This window comes from Cherax quadricarinatus, chromosome 52 (assembly GCF_038502225.1).
Source record: "Cherax quadricarinatus isolate ZL_2023a chromosome 52, ASM3850222v1, whole genome shotgun sequence".
NCBI lineage: Eukaryota > Metazoa > Arthropoda > Malacostraca > Decapoda > Parastacidae > Cherax > Cherax quadricarinatus.
In genome coordinates, this window is record NC_091343.1 from 22,942,544 (window position 1) to 22,961,190 (window position 18,647).

Consider the following 18,647-nt stretch of genomic DNA (forward strand, 5'->3'; position numbering starts at 1 on the left):
TTTTAATATATATATATATATATATATATATATATATATATATATATATATATATATATATATATATATATATATATATATATAATATGTAAAACTGGTCAATTAGCAAGAACTCATTTAAAATTAAGTTCTTTCTGAAATTTTCTCTTATACGTTTAAAGATATATTTTTTTCATTAATGTTGATGTAAAAAATTATAATTTTGCACCAAAAGGAACTTAAAAAACTTACCTAACCTTATTATAACAAAAACAATTTATTTTAGCCTAACCTAACTAAATATATTTTAGATTTGTTTACAGTAATTTAATACTAAACAAACACAGTGAAATATATTTTTTTCGTTAGGTCAGAATGATTTTGGCGAAATTATTGCATGCACAAATTTTCACTTGTCCTATATGGCAAAATGAGCGTTGCTATTTAAGCCAAGATCGCAAGTTCTGCCTATTCGGCCCGACATATATATATATATATATATATATATGTCGTGCCGAATAGGCAGAACTTGCGATCTTGGCTTAAACAGCAACGTTCATCTTGCCATATAGGACAAGTGAAAATTTGTGTATGCAATAATTTCGCCAAAATCATTCTGAACCTAACGAAAAAAATATATTTCACTGTGTTTGTTTAGTATTAAATTACTGTAAAGAAATCTAAAATATATTTAGGTGGATTAGGCTAAATTAAATTGCTCTTGTTATAATAAGGTTAAGTAAGTTTTCTAAGATTCTTTTCTTGCAAAATTAAAATTTTTACATTAACATTAATGAAAAAAATATGTCTTTAAACGTATAAGAGAAAATTTCAGAAAGGACTTAATTTTAAATGAGTTCTTGCTAATTGACCAGTTCTACATATTCGGCACGACATATATATATATATATATATATATATATATATATATATATATATATATATATATATATATATATATATATATATATATATATATATATATATATATATATATATATATATATATATATACTGGGATAAGAAAAGTAATGTTAGTATTTAGGACAAAATGGATTAGTGGAGAGAGAATGTCGTTAGTACATAATTCTGACAGCTAAATAAGCATACAACATTCTAATCAGGTACTCAATATGTTTAAGCGATTCCACACACACACTACATAAGATTTCAGTAAGACACTTGCTCCCTGTGCTACTAGGTCAGTTGCCGTGCTCCTTCCTTAGTGAATGTGACCTGACCTGACTACCTTAAGTCATTGGCTTAAACCGGTGGGTGAATTGGACCTCCCTCGAATGGGCCAGTAGGCCTGCTGCAGTGTTCCTTCTTATGTTCTTATGTGAGGGATTCCAGTGACTCTTGCTCCAATTAAGGGATTTCAATGATACTCATTTCCCATAAGGAATTTAAGCGATACATATTCTCAGTCAGGTATGGGAATGACACTTGTTTCTTACGAGGGATTCCTTTGGCTTGTCAGCTATAAGGATAAATAGCATTGGTCGTATTAGTAATACTAGTGGTGTTAATATTAATGTTTTATTATTATTACTAGTAGTAATATTAGCACTGGTATTATTAGCATTATTAGTGTTATGGTTATTGGATTACTCTCATTAAGCATTGTGTAAATACAGTTATTTAAGAATATATATAGTTTATTTTATTATTATTAATATTATTATTATTATTATTATTATTATTATTATTATTATTATTATTATTATTATTATTATTATTATTATTATTATTATTGGGTGCCCCGGTGGCCTGGTGGCCTGGTGGCCTGGTGGCCTGGTGGCCTGGTGGCCTGGTGGCCTGGTGGCCCGGGTTCGATTCTCGGTGGGGTGGAAACATTTCGACGTGTTTCCTTACACCTGTTGTCATGTTCACCTAGCAGCAAATAGGTACCTGGGTGTTAGTCGACTGGTGTGGGTCGCATCCTGGGGGACAAGACTGAGGACTCACTGACTTTCTTGGTTTATCCTGGTGGCTAACCCTCCGGGGTCAAAAATCCGAAGAAACTCTTATCTTATTATTTTATCATTATTATTATTATTATGACTCACGAACTCATAATGACACGATTGCAAACAAACCATACCACGGGCGGGATTGAACCCGCGGTCAGAGAGTCTCAAAACTCCAGACCACGGGCGGGATTGAACCCGCGGTTTGGAGTTTTGAGACTCTCTGACCGCGGGTTCAATCCCGCCCGTGGTATGGTTTATTATTATTATTATTAATAGTATGATCACCATCTTTCAGTTAATGTTTTGATGGTTTTTATTAAAATTTGTTTGACTGTAAGTTGCCGCAGAGCTCAATAAAAAGGTTTAATATGTTTTAAAGAACAATTTATTTAAGTGTAATCAGAATAAAAAATACAGTATTTTCTGGCATATAACACGCACGAGCATATAACACGCACGAGCATATAACACGCACGAGCATATAACACAACTTTACCAAGCAGTTGTAACGCGACATTAATAAATAACTGCTAAAGCGTAACCCAAAACCTACTGATTGATTTCTCCAAGACCTTGAGTGGGGTAAAAAGTGCGTCTTATATGCCGGAAAATAGTGATAAGAGAGAGACTAGCTTGAAGTTTACGGAACTTTAACATTATTATTATTAAAGATTAGCCGGTATTCTCCCGGCCCGGGCCTTTTCCAAGTGGTGGCCCGGCCTTGGCTCCCTCTTTAGGGAGTGTCTGAGACCTAAGTCTCCCATGGGAGGAGGCACAAGTACCTCCTCATCTTTGGGACCAACTGTCCCCAGGCCTAGCCACAAGCTAGGCCTCTCTGGTCTGCCTTCCCCGCCCCAAGGGGGTAAATGGGAATGACAGTCTTGTGAGCTAAAAGCTCGGGCTCAGGCACCTACCCTACCCTAGAAGGGCTAGGCATGGTATCGATCGGAACTTTAACACTGACAGCTTATCAATTATATACAGCTTTTCTTTTCGTTTTAAAAAATTAGAAGCTAAATGTATGGGGGCTTTTGTTGAGGTATAAGTGCAGTAAAAACGAGAAAGTTGGAAGGGAAAAAGATATTGTAGGAGTCGCTTGAAAGTTCCTCTTCTTGGGTACCCAGTACTGCTGGGGATTTGCTATATATAACACGGGATATACATTGCCGAATTTAAAGTCTGGCAACGAGAGACAAGTGCAGTTATATGGAACTTTTATTCGTAGCACTTCGCCTACACAGTAGGCTTTATCAAGAATATTGGTGAGGGGCTCTTGATTTAGGGAATTGGATCTGTTGGTTTAGAAAGACACGTAAGCAAACACTATAACATATTTATTAGAAAACGTTTCGGTCCTGGGACGATCACTGGTAGAAGCAAGGTCCCAGGACCGAAACGTTTTCTAATAAATATGTTATAGTGTTTGCTTACGTGTCTTTCTAAACCAACTTGTCGGTATTTATTACCAAGGTTTATACCAATTGGATCTGTGCTCCAGTTCCCCGAATTAAGCCTGAATGCCTTCCACATCCCCCCCAGACGCTGTATAATCCTCCGGGTTTAGCGCTTCCCCCTTGATTATAATAATAATTTATCAAGAATAATAATAATTTAATAATATTTATATCTACAAGTATGTGATGTAACTTATACAGACCATAGCTGACATCAATGATATATTATATAGAAAGTCTCTTATTATGCTGAACATTTCGGGCAAATTAGGTTAATTTTGTCCCCAGGATGCGACCCACACCAGTCGGCTAACACCCACTACCTATTTTACTGATAAGTGAACATGGACAGCAGGTGTCTTAAGGAAACACGCCCCCAGTGTTTCCACTCGTACCGGGGGTCAAACCACGGACCTCAGTGTGTGAGTTGAGTACGCTAAAAATAAAAAAAAAACGAGCTACTGGACACCCAAGTCAAACATAAGTTTGTGATTTCATATAGATGTGTTAGGGCAACACATCATCAATAAAACATTAAATATAAGAGAATCTGTGTGTTTTAGCTACTGTTTCTGTATCTTGTATCTTGTACTGTCACCGATGATAGAGTTTCTTAAACTCTGTTTTAGGTTTTGTTTTAAAAAATCTCTTTCGTGAGTCTGTGAATGACGTGTTTATTGTTTATTTACCAAAGAATAACGTCAGAAAACACTTAAGGTATCTTTTTATTAGTTATAAATTGAAAGTGTATAATCGTAAGTGTCCTTTACTGGCGTCATTTTCGAAAAGGTAATCATTGTTAGTATTAGCATCACTAAGAGCAATAATAGTTTTATAGGAAGATATACAAGGTAAGGTCACTTTCCCGGTGTCAGGTCACTTTTCAAGGTCAGGTCACTTTCCCAGTGTCAGGTCACTTTTCAAGGTCAGGTCACTTTCCCACCATCAGGTCACTTTCCAAGGTCAGGTCACTTTCCCACCATCAGGTCACTTTCCAAGGTCAGCTCACTTTCCAAAGTCAGCTCACTTTCCAAAGCCAGTTCACTTTCCAAAGTCAGGTTACTTTTCTATTTAAGCTCACGGTACTTGTATAACTTATGGGAGGCCATACTAGACGTCATTAACAAGTCGTGGAGGGCCAGGACACTCCCAGCAGCTTGGAAGAAAGCTACAATCGTACCAATTCCAAAGCCCAAGGACCCAGGCAGTATGAGACCCATATCGCTGACCAGCTGCTTAGCCAAGACTGCTGAGAGGATGGTGTTAAACCGCCTCCTATGGAAACTTGGACCCTCTCATCATCACATATTTGGCTTCACCAAAGGAGTGGGAACAGCAGAGTGCATAACCACTCTACTAAGCCAGATTGCTGATAGCAACAAAAAACCTAGTATCGTCATTTACCTCGACCTTGAGAAGGCATTTGAGCTAGCCAGCCCCACAGCAATTCTGGCAATACTAGCTCGGAAGGGAATCAAAGGACGCCTCCTGGCCTGGATAGAGTCCTACCTTAGGGGCAAGCAGGCCTGTGTCAGCTTTCAGGGACACTACTTTTCCTTTAAAACCCTGGAAAACGGTACACCACAAGGAGGTGTGCTCAGTCCTACCCTGTTTAACATCCTTATGCAGGAACTTGTGAGCCTTCCCTTTCACAGTGGTACACAGCTCCTCAGCTATGCTGATGATCTTGTATCGTAAGGGTTCTTGAATGGAGATTTCGTAGGATAAGGTAGACACACTTGTAGGATGGTAGGTGTATTGTCAGACTGAGATGAGAGATGGAGCCCGGTGCCAAGCCTGTTCACGTCTTGTAGGTCTGCCGCCGAGTGAGACCGGGACAGAGGGATCACTGCCCATGTGTATCCCTATGACGTCACTCCAAGCCAAAGGCCTACGAGGGATCTCGTGTCTAAAGCACATGGAGGATACTAATATGCTATGCTATATAATACAGGGAATACAGGGATCAGCAACTATGCTGACAGCTCGGTCATGTTACGTATGTCGTCCCGACATACACTACTATCTATAGGCTGAACAGGCAGGCGGATCTGGGCTGATTCTATACAATAACAAATTCATATATAACTTAGAACTAATGGATGGTACAACATGATTTTGACGTAATGGGTGTTAACGTAATCATTACAAACTATAAGAACAAATCATTATACAATATGGATGGAATTGATCGATCGATCTGTATTCATGCACTCTACGGACTCTGAGGAAGAATAATTATATACAAAGAAGTGTTTAACAGAAAGGCAGATTCGGTGCACTCAAATCTAGACTGTTAATTCTCAGAATACGGAGGGAACGTGAACACGAAAATTTCTGACAAACTGATCAGCTAATAATAAACACACAGTTGACAATTTCATTCATCTCGGACATCTAATTATGCAGGCTGTTTACACTTAAACCCAATTCTGCGAGGGTGAGGTTTACGTATGCAGAATGGTTATCATCTCTGGGAGGATCGAATTCCTCTGCAATGGCTAACACATGCCTTGACTGAGAGAGAGCTGAACGAGTATTTACAAAAGATACAACTACAATCACTAGTGACTGTGGAATTACTAATTCATCTGCTAGGAGTACTCAACTCGACTATTCGATACAGTAATTCTTGGCTCATTACAAAGTCACTAATGGATGCTGGTGGCTTCACAGTAAGAATAAGATCTTCCTGGAGCAGGAATCGAATCACACCAGAACACAAGGGATCTAGTCTTTGTGCAGTTTTGACATCCTCGACAGTAAATGGAGGATCTGCAGTAACTACACTAACGTGTCGCGATAAAGCATCTGCGACTACATTTGACTTGCCAGGTAAATTTTCAAAAGTGGGATTGAACTCTTGGATAGTCAAGGTCCATCTGGCTAACCTTCCAGTAGGCTGTATGTTCTGGAATAAAGGTAACAGTTCTTCCTTACTGGAGGAAAGAACAAACTCGGTGGAGTGGATGACTCCCCCCGGTTGAAAAATTAACGCTATAACACGCAATATGAGCAAGGGAGAACGAATCTACTATCTCAACTGCAAGCACAGGAGAAAAGAAATGAACACGGTGAACAATGCTGATATTCAATCTGAGTCGCACACAGTGACACGAGGTATCAGCTATAAAGAAACTACACTTACAACGTTAACATGTGAAAGTTACTCGAGAAATAACTTCTTACAATGCACTGATTACTGTCAACTAGGATGGGATCACCATCTGGAACATTAGGAACAACAACAGACACTCTAGTGAGAACACTAGCTGTAACAGAGACGTCTTTCTGCAGACAGCATGTCACATCAACAAGAGATGGCATTACTAGTTGCAAGTAATCGTTTTCTGACAAGGCATCCCCTGTGGAGAAACTATTACTCGAACTAGCAGTCATTGCAGGGATAGGCTGTGCACTCAAGGCAGTCTGAGTGTCCCCGGACACTTGAGGCAACGGAACACTATCCTGCAAGTCTGAAGGTATAGGTGGAACACAGACGGGAATGACAGAATTACTAGTGCCTGACCGCTCGGCTACGTTAATAAGTAATTCACGGATCTATAGGAACTTAATCTGAACTTCACATTTCGCAGCACTTTAACAAATCTCAGATACAAGCTGTGAGAACAAACACATTGCTCAAGGGCTAGGTATTGTCTTTCAGTCAGTAAGGGAATGTTGGTACTGTGGACTGATTCATATTGACTTTGACTGGAATGATACACTAAGTGAACGTTCAAAAGTGACTGGGACATCTTCTCAGTGAAAATACTGAAGGGCATAAGTCAAGAAAAATGGAGAGAATGACACAGTAAGCTTAAATGGAAAAAAAAATGCTTAACTATTCTGCATAAGTAATTAAAAATTGACAAGTTACACAGTAAGCAAAGAACTCACACAAGAATAATATGCAACTTAACAAACACTGAAAATCAAGAGAACTTTTACTTTGCTCAAATCTAATATTCTCAACTTTTACTTTAAATTGAATAAATGGCACAGTGAGTTTTCTTTACTTTCAATGCAACAAGGAAATACACAATAAAATGATAAAATGGACTCAATAAACTTGTGCAAAAATTAAAACAAACACACAATTCACTGAAATAAAAATTAAAATGACAGACAGAATAAAATACTATGCACAGAACAGAGCATAAGAAACTGCACTGTAATAAACTGTATTGCACAACACTGCATAAAATTTTCTGCAAGAAAAACTTTAATAGCAACACAATATTTGCACAAGAATTATTGCAAAATGAGTCTATGTGCAATAATTAAAATTATAACACACAAGAAAAGAAATATATCAAGGAATGAACACTTTAACTCTTAACTGCACTTAAACAACAAGCGAAAGAACAATTTACTTTAAAAGGAGAACTTAAAAATTGCACTAAGAGTGAATTTGTTCAATAAAATATGAAAAAAAATAATAGGTGCTAAAACACACAACAAAAAGAAATACAACACTTACAGTGATGCAGAGCACAAAACATCAACATAAACTCAGTACTAGAATTTTCTTGCAATGAAACTTGATGTTTTTTAAAAAATTTTGTAAACAGATTTCTTGCTGGAGCTTTAAAAATGGCACTATTGTCTGTGGAAATAAGACAAATTAAACACTGGCTGAATAAAGGAATATGAACACAAGAATGTTCAACACACAGGGAACAAACAAAAATACACAATTGCTAGGAAGAAAAAAAAATAACAGACAACACTGAGTTGTGATGCAGAATATGAGGTGAAAAATTTACTGAGTTAATTCACTGGAATTCTGAAGTTTAAACACAAGTTCTATACTGCTCATATGTTGCACACACAACAAAGGAAACACTAAGTACTTACTTCAAGTGTGTATAAAAAGAAACACAACACAACAGATATAAAATAATGCACGAAAATTAACACTGAATTAAGGAGATTAAAAGAAATGAATGCAATCAGTACATGATAAACACTGAGTCTGATCAAGAGTCACTGAATGTCACTAAGAGAAAAATTCACTGGGAACACAAAAGAAATGTCTCAACACTCGCAAATGTCTCTAAAAAAAAAATATTATAGCTGTAACACTTGAAAAAAATGAGATTGATGGATTGTTTATATCGTCTTGCTGCTGTCCTCTGCACAGATGATCGTAGAATTGCGCTTAAATCGGCGAGAGACAACACACAGGAGGCTTTATAAAGATGGCGCGAACACACTCTAGCTCTTGACCCCCTATGTGGTCCTTAAAATATGGTGCTACAACCCTTAGCAGTGCACCAAAACACTGATGAGGTAGGTGAGTTGTAATGGCCGACTGTAGTTGGGTTTGTGGGTAATGGCTGAGCGAGGCGTCTGAGACCGGCAATGGTGCGACACACGTGATCGTGAGTGGCTGGGCTTATGGGTTGAACGTCGTAAGCCTCACTGAGAAAACCCACACTGCCGCAAAGATAATTCTAAGCCGACTTGCTTAAAATAAACCCACGAAATACTACAACACCACAAGGATGACAAGGAGCACTCAGAATGCTTGGAACTTGAATCACAAGCGATGAAGGCTACTCATGTGGCTTGCTTGAGTACTGGGGTAAGACACCTGGGTTAGTTGCTAGCTGGCTTATCTTAACCCTTCACACAGAATAGCTTGATAACTTCACACGATGAGCACAGCAGGGGTGGATCTACTCAGACTCAACGCCATGAGAGCCATGACGAGGCACCGTGCAGGGGAAAGCAAAGATGTACTTCGCTTGTACTATATACAAGCTATACGCTCGCTCATTGACTACGGTGCACCGGCGTTAGCTCATCTCTTCCCGCAGAGCAGGCAAAGGGTGGAGGTCGTACAAAACCAGGCGATAAGAACTATTCTTGGTGCCCCCATCTGGACCAACACAGTATGTCTCAGATCTGAGGCCCGGCTTCCTTCCTTGGCTGACAGAGTAAGATACATAAACGCCTGCAAAGTGGCCACGATTCTGCACCGGCAGCAAGGTACCCCACTAAGGAGACGGATATTAACAACCATGTCACAAGATCCCACACTCTTCACGGACTACTCCTGGATTCGTTCGTTTTGTGCTGCTGGGCGGAAGCTGCTGCCTGTACAGCTGCTCTGTGAGAAGAGTTGTGACCTTCCTGTTGCTGGGTACCATCCACCACCTCCCTGGCGTCCAGATCCAGCCGATGTTTTCATCATGCAGCTACCCATCTCTAAGTGTCTCTGCAGTCAAGACACCCTCAGCAATCATGCTGAGACAAGCATGGCACTGGCAGAGGGAGGCACATGTGCAGTGTATTTCACAGATGGTTCTGTCGACCCTGACAGGAAGAGAGCAGCAGCTGGACTGTACCACAATGGTCACACACAAGGCTGGCGACTCCCTGACCACTGCACGATCCTTCAAGCTGAGCTGGTGGCGATTCAGCAGGCATTGTCACATGCCCTACGACATCGACTCCGACCTGTCATACATGTTGATTCCACCTCTGCAATCAATGCCCTCTCCCATCCTCAACCACAGGATAATGTTCACCTCATCACATCGATCCTGAGCATAATGACAGCCCTAGAAGTTCAGGGTAATAGATCGACATTGAACTGGATCCCCAGCCATGCTGGCATCCGGGGAAATGAGGCGGCAGATGATGCAGCCAAGGCTGTTGGGATTACTGTCCCAATCAGCCTACGACAGACCAAACTGGTGGCTGCCAGAGCCACGAAACTTATGGGGGAGGTCTTAGGTGATACCCCATCTCAACAGTGGTACCGAGCAGCGACTCAGGGAGAACCCCCTCCATATGATAGAAGCTGGTCCAGAGCGCAGTGTACCGCCATCCATCGGCTTCGTTTGGGCTTTCCCACAGCCAAGATGATGGTAGACAAGGCTGAGGAGATGTGCCAGTACTGTCAGCACGTTGTCCAGCGGCCCCTAACACACTATCTTCTAGAGTGCGAAGCTACTGAGACACTCCGCAGGCAACTAGGAGTGATATTCCCTCCCGAAGAGGACCCAGAGATGACTGCGGCCACACTAGTGTACCATGGTGTCAACGAACCAGACAAGCTGTTACCTGTGATAACGACATATCCTCCTCCTCGCTAGTGTCCATAGTTACATATGGTGTCGCTTATGAGATGCACCAGTTGAACTGACCAGAGGGGCGCTTGAGCGGCATGCGTCGCATCACTGTGGAAACCTTTCTCCATCGGGAGCCAGAGACGGGTCATCGCAAGATTGGGACCCGTGCCAGGACTATGGTCTTGGCGAACATTATACATACATATAATTTATGAAAGGGCATTGATGTACATACTACTTGCACAGGTCTGTAATTATTTTAAGGCTTCGATATGACAAATTCAAATTTCTCTCAAAAGTCTGAGCAATTATACAGGAATTACAAATAATTTTTACAGCAGGCGAAGAAATATAACAGTATCCAGATTATCTTTTCACTGCCACAGAACAACGCAAAGATAGTTTGTGGCACACACACACACACACACACACACACACACACACACACACACACACACACACACATGTGTATGTGTGTGTACAGATATAAATATATAGATAATTATGTAGAGATGCTCACGTTTTGCCATTAAGATTACTTAATTACACAAATTTTAATTACCTGGACAGTTAAGTTTGCATATTCATTTGAACAGTGAGCAAAGATACAAAATATTTGAACAATGTTTCACTCTAAGTAGAGTTCATTTTCAGGTCATAAAACTCTACACAGAGCGAAACATTTTCCGTCTAAAATACCTACTGATATTTCGGCGGTTAAAGAAGAGTTTCAGTGTTTCTAACTTGCAACTCAAGGATGTTTGCGTCACTGTAGTGTTACTGTGTTACATGATTTTTTGGACAATAGTTTGACTGTGAGTGATACATTGATGACTATTGTCATAACAAACATCAATGGAGAGATACTGTACCTGTATAATAGCGTTATGTAAATCGCCACTGGGCTGTTTGTGAGGAAATTAATTAATTAGTGGGGAAAGTTGATTAATTAGTGAGGAAGGAGGATTAGTAATGGTGGAAAACTCAACATCCGGGAAGAGAAAAATGATTGTCTATTGAATGGAGGTTAATTATTGAGGGAAGAGAGAGTAGAAAGAAGATAAAGAAGAAGGAGAAGGAGAAGAAGGTTGAGGTTGGAGGAGTTTAAGTGTCGGGGAATATCCTTGTTGGATGCACTTTGATGGAAGCAAAAAAAATTATTTTTCTTATCTAGAATACCGAACACATTACACAGTAGCCAAGTGGAGTTTCCTTACCCATTACTGCACAAGAAACAGACACATAGTGCCATTAATACAGTCACATAAGGACAATAAATCCATTAAAAAATTATTTTGGAATGCAACAAAATCATGGCTGTATAAATATGAATAAAATTTATATACTGTTTTAAGAGGCATATTTAAAAATATGATTCTTGTTAAGGAAACTCGACTTTCAGGCATTTATGAAAACAAAAATTAGTGCTTGACAAACATCTACACAAACATTACAAGCTGTGCATAACATGTACAATACCTGACTTAATCTGACCTGATACTGAGGGGTGACTAAACTATGATGTCTGGCGTCAAGTGATCCAAGTCTCAAACTTGGATGAGATTCCAACAAGGAGGGATCATGTTACTGTCTTACTCAGGGTGAGTCAAAGGCAATACGTTAGCTACAAAAATATCTCCTTCCTCCTTATTATCTTTCCTGATTATCCTCCCTCCTTATTATCCTCAGTCTCACTTTTTTCCTTCTCTTCTACTTGTTTCCCTCCTCTCTTCCTATCACCCTTCCTTATTTACTATTCCTTTTATTCTTTTCTTATTTTATTATCTTCCTCTACTCATTTTCTTTTATTTATTATTGCCGTGACTTAGCTAAAGAGGGAAAACTCAATGGGCATTAACATAGATTTCAATAATTGATACATGACAATTACAGCCTGAACACAGACTTGTGTGGGGAGATAACCTGGAGACAGACTTGTGTGGGGAGATAACCTAGACACAGACTTGTGTGGGGAGATAACCTAGACACAGACTTGTGTTGGGAGATTACCTGGACACAGACTTGTGTGGGGAGATAACCTGGACACAGACGTGTGTGGGGAGATAACCTGGACAAAGACGTGTGTGGGGAGATAACCTGGACACAGACTTGTGTGGGGAGATAACCTAGACACAGACTTGTGTTGGGAGATAACCTAGACACAGACTTGTGTTGGGAGATAACCTAGACACAGACTTGTGTGGGGAGATAACCTGGACACAGACGTGTGTGGGGAGATAACCTGGACACAGACGTGTGTGGGGAGATAACCTGGACACAGACTTGTGTGGGGAGATAACCTGGACACAGACTTGTGTGGGGCGATAACCTAGACACAGACTTGTGTTGGGAGATAACCTAGACACAGACTTGTGTGGGGAGATAACCTGGACACAGACTTGTGTAGGGAGATAACCTAGTCACAGACTTGTGTTGGGAGATAACCTAGACACAGACTTGTGTGGGGAGATAACCTGGACACAGACTTGTGTGGGGAGATAACCTGGACACAGACTTGTGTAGGGAGATAACCTGGACACAGACTTGTGTAGGGAGATAACCTGGACACAGACTTGTGTGGGGAGATAACCTGGACACAGACTTGTGTGGGGAGATAACCTGGACACAGACTTGTGTAGGGAGATAACCTGGACACAGACTTGTGTAGGGAGATAACCTGGACACAGACTTGTGTGGGGAGATAACCTGGACACAGACTTGTGTAGGGAGATAACCTGGACACAGACTTGTGTGGGGAGATAACCTGGACACAGACTTGTGTAGGGAGATAACCTGGACACAGACTTGTGTGGGGAGATAACCTGGACACAGACTTGTGTAGGGAGATAACCTGGACACAGACTTGTGTGGGGAGATAACCTGGACACAGACTTGTGTGGGGAGATAACCTGGACACAGACTTGTGTAGGGAGATAACCTGGACACAGACTTGTGTAGGGAGATAACCTGGACACAGACTTGTGTAGGGAGATAACCTGGACACAGACTTGTGTAGGGAGATAACCTGGACACAGACTTGTGTGGGGAGATAACCTGGACACAGACTTGTGTAGGGAGATAACCTGGACACAGACTTGTGTAGGGAGATAACCTGGACACAGACTTGTGTAGGGAGATAACCTGGACAGAGACTTGTGTAGGGAGATAACCTGGACACAGACTTGTGTGGTGAGATAACCTGGTCACAGACTTGTGTAGGGAGATAATCTGGTCACAGACTTCTGTAGGGAGATAACCTGGACACAGACTTGTGTAGGGAGATAACCTGGACACAGACTTGTGTAGGGAGATAACCTGGACACAGACTTGTGTAGGGAGATAACCTGGACACAGACTTGTGTAGGGAGATAACCTGGGCACAGACTTGTGTAGGGAGATAACCTGGACACAGACTTGTGTAGGGAGGTAACCTGGACACAGACTTGTGTTTGGAGATAACCTGGACACAGACTTGTGTGGGGAGATAACCTGGACTCGGACTTGTGTAGGGAGATAACCTGGACACAGACTTGTGTGGGGAGATAACCTGGACACAGACTTGTGTAGGGAGATAACCTGGACACAGACTTGTGTAGGGAGATAACCTGGACACAGACTTGTGTAGGGAGATAACCTGGACACAGACTTGTGTAGGGAGATAACCTGGACACAGACTTGTGTTTGGAGATAACCTGGACACAGACTTGTGTGGGGAGATAACCTGGACACAGACTTGTGTAGGGAGATAACCTGGACACAGACTTGTGTAGGGAGATAACCTGGACACAGACTTGTGTGGGGAGATAACATGAACACAGACGTGTGTGGGGAGATAACCTGGACACAGACTTGTGTAGTGAGATAACCTGGACACAGACTTGTGTGGGGAGATAACCTGGACACAGACTTGTGTAGGGAGATGACCTGGACACAGACTTGTGTAGTGAGATAACCTGGACACAGACTTGTGTGGGGAGATAACCTGGACACAGACTTGTGTATTGAGATGACCTGGACACAGACTGGTGTGGGGAGATAACCTGGACACAGACTGGTGTGGGGAGATAACCTGGACACAGACTTGTGTAGGGAGATAACCTGGACACAGACTTGTGTGGGGAGATAACCTGGACACAGACTTGTGTGGGGAGATAACCTAGACACAGACTTGTGTGGGGAGATAACCTGGACACAGACTTGTGTGGGGAGATAACCTAGACACAGACTTGTGTGGGGAGATAACCTGGAGACAGACTTGTGTTTGGAGATCACCTGGACACAGACTTGTGTGGGGAGATAACCTGGACACAGACTTGTGTAGGGAGATAACCTGGACACAGACTTGTGTTTGGAGATAACCTGGACACAGACTTGTGTTTGGAGATAACCTGGACACAGACTTGTGTGGGGAGATAACCTGGACACAGACTTGTGTTTGGAGATAACCTGGACACAGACTTGTGTGGGGAGATAACCTGGACACAGACTTGTGTAGGGAGATAACCTGGACACAGACTTGTGTTTGGAGATAACCTAGACACAGACTTGTGTGGGGAGATAACCTGGACACAGACTTGTGTGGGGAGATAACATGAACACAGAGCTTCTCTCTGCTGAACCAACTCAATAAGTTTGGTAAATACATTTATTAATCGATGCATTAAATATATAAAAAACTAAAATTAATCAAGTTAATTTAGCCAACAATAGATAACAAAATCTGTTAAGTTGATAATTTGGCTCCAAATCTAAACTTTCTTTATAACCGGAAAAAATAATGATGGAAAAGGTAGATTATTATTTTGATGACTAAGAATAAATAAATAACGTCGTTTGAATAATGAAGGAATTAATTTACTGAATATAGTTCCGCCCATTGTATTGAAAATACATCAATGGCTGATGTAAAAAAAATTAACGTAAGAAAATAATGATATATTTCTTACAGTATAATGACTTTATGTAATAGTCGAGTTATAATGGCATAGAAATTATGAAGATTAAATCCCACTTGGTTTTACACTCCCCCGTGAACCTAATAATAATAAAAACTGTAAATTTGGTATACAAATAACCTGCTCATAAGAGAAACTTACCACGACGTTTCGGTCCAAGTCGGACCAAAACGACGTCGTAAGCTTCACTCTCCTACGTGAGAGTTATTTGTGTATTGTTCCACTCACGGTATTGTGTGTATTTTTGTCCTTTCTATAAACTTAGCTTTACAGGATAACATTATTCCATCATTTCTCAAATCATTTTCCCCGATTCATTTCTGGAAGTTCTCATCCCTCTTCCTATTCCTTCCATTACAATTTTTAGGGACCTACTGTTTTTCTTACCTAACTCAAACTAGCATAAAAAACGGGCACGAGGTGCAGCACAGCTACAGAAAACGGGCAAAGGTCCAACTTACTTCTTTCCTTCTAGTTGATCTTCCATATTTCGGTTACTGCTAGCGTAGACGTTAGTGACACTAGCGTCGAAGAGGAGAGACTGTACTAAGTCCTTGTCACCTGTGAAAGAATAAGAACATAAGTAAGAAGGAACGCTGCAACAGGCCTACTGGCCCATGCGAGGCAGGTCCAATTCTCCTACCGGCTTAAGCTAATGCCCTAAACTAGTCAGGTCAGGTCACGTTCACTTAAGGAAGGAGCACGGTATCAGACATAGCACTAGCTAGTCAGGCCCAACTCACACCCACCCACATCCACTCATGTATTTAACTAACCTATTTTTAAAACTACACAACGTTTTAGCTTCTATGACGGCATTCGAGAGTTTGTTCCAATTATCCACAACTCTGTTACTAAACCAGTGCTTTCCTATATCCTTCCTGAATCTGAACTTTTCCAACTTAAAGCAATTGCTGCGAGTCCTGTCTAGGCTAGACATTTTGAGCATGCTATCTACATCCCCTTTATTTATTCCTGTTTTCCATTTATACACCTCAGTCACATCCTCCCTAATTCTACGCCTTTCTAGAGAGTGCAGATTCAGGGCCTCAGTCTATCCTCATAGGGAAGATTTCTGATACATGGGATCAACTTTGTTATCCTTCGTACGTTTTCCAGTATGTACTTCTCTGCTTAGTACACACCCACAGATATACAGACGAGATTCATGTAATCGTAATAACAAGATTGTAAACTAATTAAGGAACGAGTGTGGGGGGTTTAAACCCATGGCGAGTGAGTCTTAAACCTTAGTTGGTCGAGTGGTTAGCGTACTGGCCTGTGATTACATAAGATAAATATAATCAATAACCTTTGATCTATATATTATAATAGATAATTCAAACATATGTCCGTCAGTATAACACAATATTGACATTACTAAAGGAACTTTCATATTCATTTAATGTGGTTAAATGCTCATGCATTTTCAAATATAAGGATATTCTAAGAAAAATCTATTTAAGTAAAAATAAGGTATTCAAAAAAATAAGATGCCTCAAAGAAAACCAACAGCATGTCATCATCTCTATATAAATGCAACATCTTCTGGAAATTCTCCTGTAAAACTGGCTTAAGATGGCCATCAACATTAACTATGCTATTATACTCAACAGGCAAATATAGAGAAACTTCTACATTGTCATGCAACTGTATGTCAGAAAATCCTAAAATAGAATATCGACATTATATATATATATATATATATATATATATATATATATATATATATATATATATATATATATATATATATAATGGGGTCCACCTCTGGTGTAAATTGTGGGACCCATAGCCTCGGAGAAGTGGATATATATATATATATAATATATATATATATATATATATATATATATATATATATATATATATATTACATTAACTATTTTAGATGTGTTAAGATCATAAATCATACTTCCTTAAAAAGTTTACATGTGCTGAGAAGTATAATGGTCAGATGTGTAGTATATAAAGTACAGTAGTAAGGCCTTTAACTCACAGTCGAAGGAACCGGGTTCAATCCTTAGTCGAGGCATATGTAATGACAGTTCTCTCACCTTGTGACTATGTTCACCACATAGTCACAAGGTGTTAGCCAGCTGTTGTGAATGGCACCGCGGAGGTTTGTTTGTATAACTAGTAGAGGCAAGACAACAGCTCTTAGCTTATGTATTTAATGGCTGAAAAGGTTACGTAAGGCCCCATGGCGTTTAACTCTTAAAGTAGAAGTGGATTAATAGGTTGTATATTATTGGGTAAAAGGTCATTTTATTATGGCAATGTTTCGTTCTCCAGATTTGTTAAGCCGTTACAAGAAATACAGGAACACAGAGGGTAATACATAGGTATTGAGTGTGGTGCAAAGTACAATGTAATTGTTGTAAGCAGTACAGGTACTACAACTATTACTACTAATAGCACAAGTACTACAGTTACAACTACTACTACCACCAGTACTACTACTACTATTACCTACAACGATTATATTATGCTTTGCAGCTCATTCTGTTCCTATACATATCCCTTGTGCCCCTGTATTGTTTGTAATGGCTTGACAAAGCTCCTGGAGAGCGAAACGTTGCCACAATAAGATGTCCTATTAGTTGCACTTGTGTCCTTTTGCTTAGCATATTGTCGGTAATTTTACCAACATTATTACAGGCTGTATATCCCTTTGTGGTAGAGTGAGTGAAGGATCTCTGAATATACCACAGGAGAAAAACATCTCCAAGGATTATTATTATTATTATTAAAGATTCGCCGGTATTCTCCCGGCCCGGGCCTTTTCCAAGTGGTGGCCCGGCCTTGGCTCCCTCTTTATGGAGTGTCTGAGACCTAAGTCTCCCATGGGAGGAGGCACAAGTACCTCCTCATCTTTGGGACCAACTGTCCCCAGGCCTAGCCACAAGCTAGGCCTCTCTGGTCTGCCATTCCCGCCCCAAGGGGGCAAATGGGAATGACAGTCTTATGAGCTACAAGCTCGGGCTCAGGCACCTACCCTACCCTAGAAGGGCTGGGCATGGTGTCGATGATCTTCAAGGAAAGTGTGGAACAAGAGGCAGAAAAATGCTCTGACGTAATATACACAAAGGCTAAAGATATACTCTCAAGTGTGAAGTGTATTTCAGAAGAAAATGGAAGCTGGTAACCAATTACATGGTATTACTAATACCATGGCTGGTATCACTGCTACAGCACCTG

At 40.4% G+C, this 18,647-nt stretch overlaps 1 protein-coding gene and 1 long non-coding RNA gene across 31 annotated transcripts in view; both read right to left on the reverse strand.

Annotated features, from left to right (window-relative positions):
• LOC128696894 (voltage-dependent calcium channel subunit alpha-2/delta-3) overlaps positions 1-18,647 on the reverse strand; it is a 346,629-nt gene that overhangs the window by 29,888 nt on the left and 298,094 nt on the right. For 27 of the 30 annotated variants that reach the window (XM_070096124.1, XM_070096134.1, XM_070096126.1 and 24 more), the window contains 2 exons: positions 15,908-16,007; positions 11,364-11,396 (listed from right to left, as the gene is read on the reverse strand). In XM_070096124.1, the coding sequence (XP_069952225.1) occupies positions 11,364-11,396; positions 15,908-16,007 (133 nt within the window). The remainder of the gene's footprint in view (positions 1-11,363; positions 11,397-15,907; positions 16,008-18,647) is intronic. The other 3 variants (XM_070096153.1, XM_070096141.1, XM_070096131.1) reach the window with 1 other exon arrangement.
• Positions 7,982-9,078, reverse strand: LOC138854218 (uncharacterized). Its single transcript, XR_011393440.1, has 2 exons — positions 8,687-9,078; positions 7,982-8,015 (listed from the first exon to the last, which is right to left on the reverse strand). It is a non-coding gene; the product is annotated as an uncharacterized lncRNA (long non-coding RNA).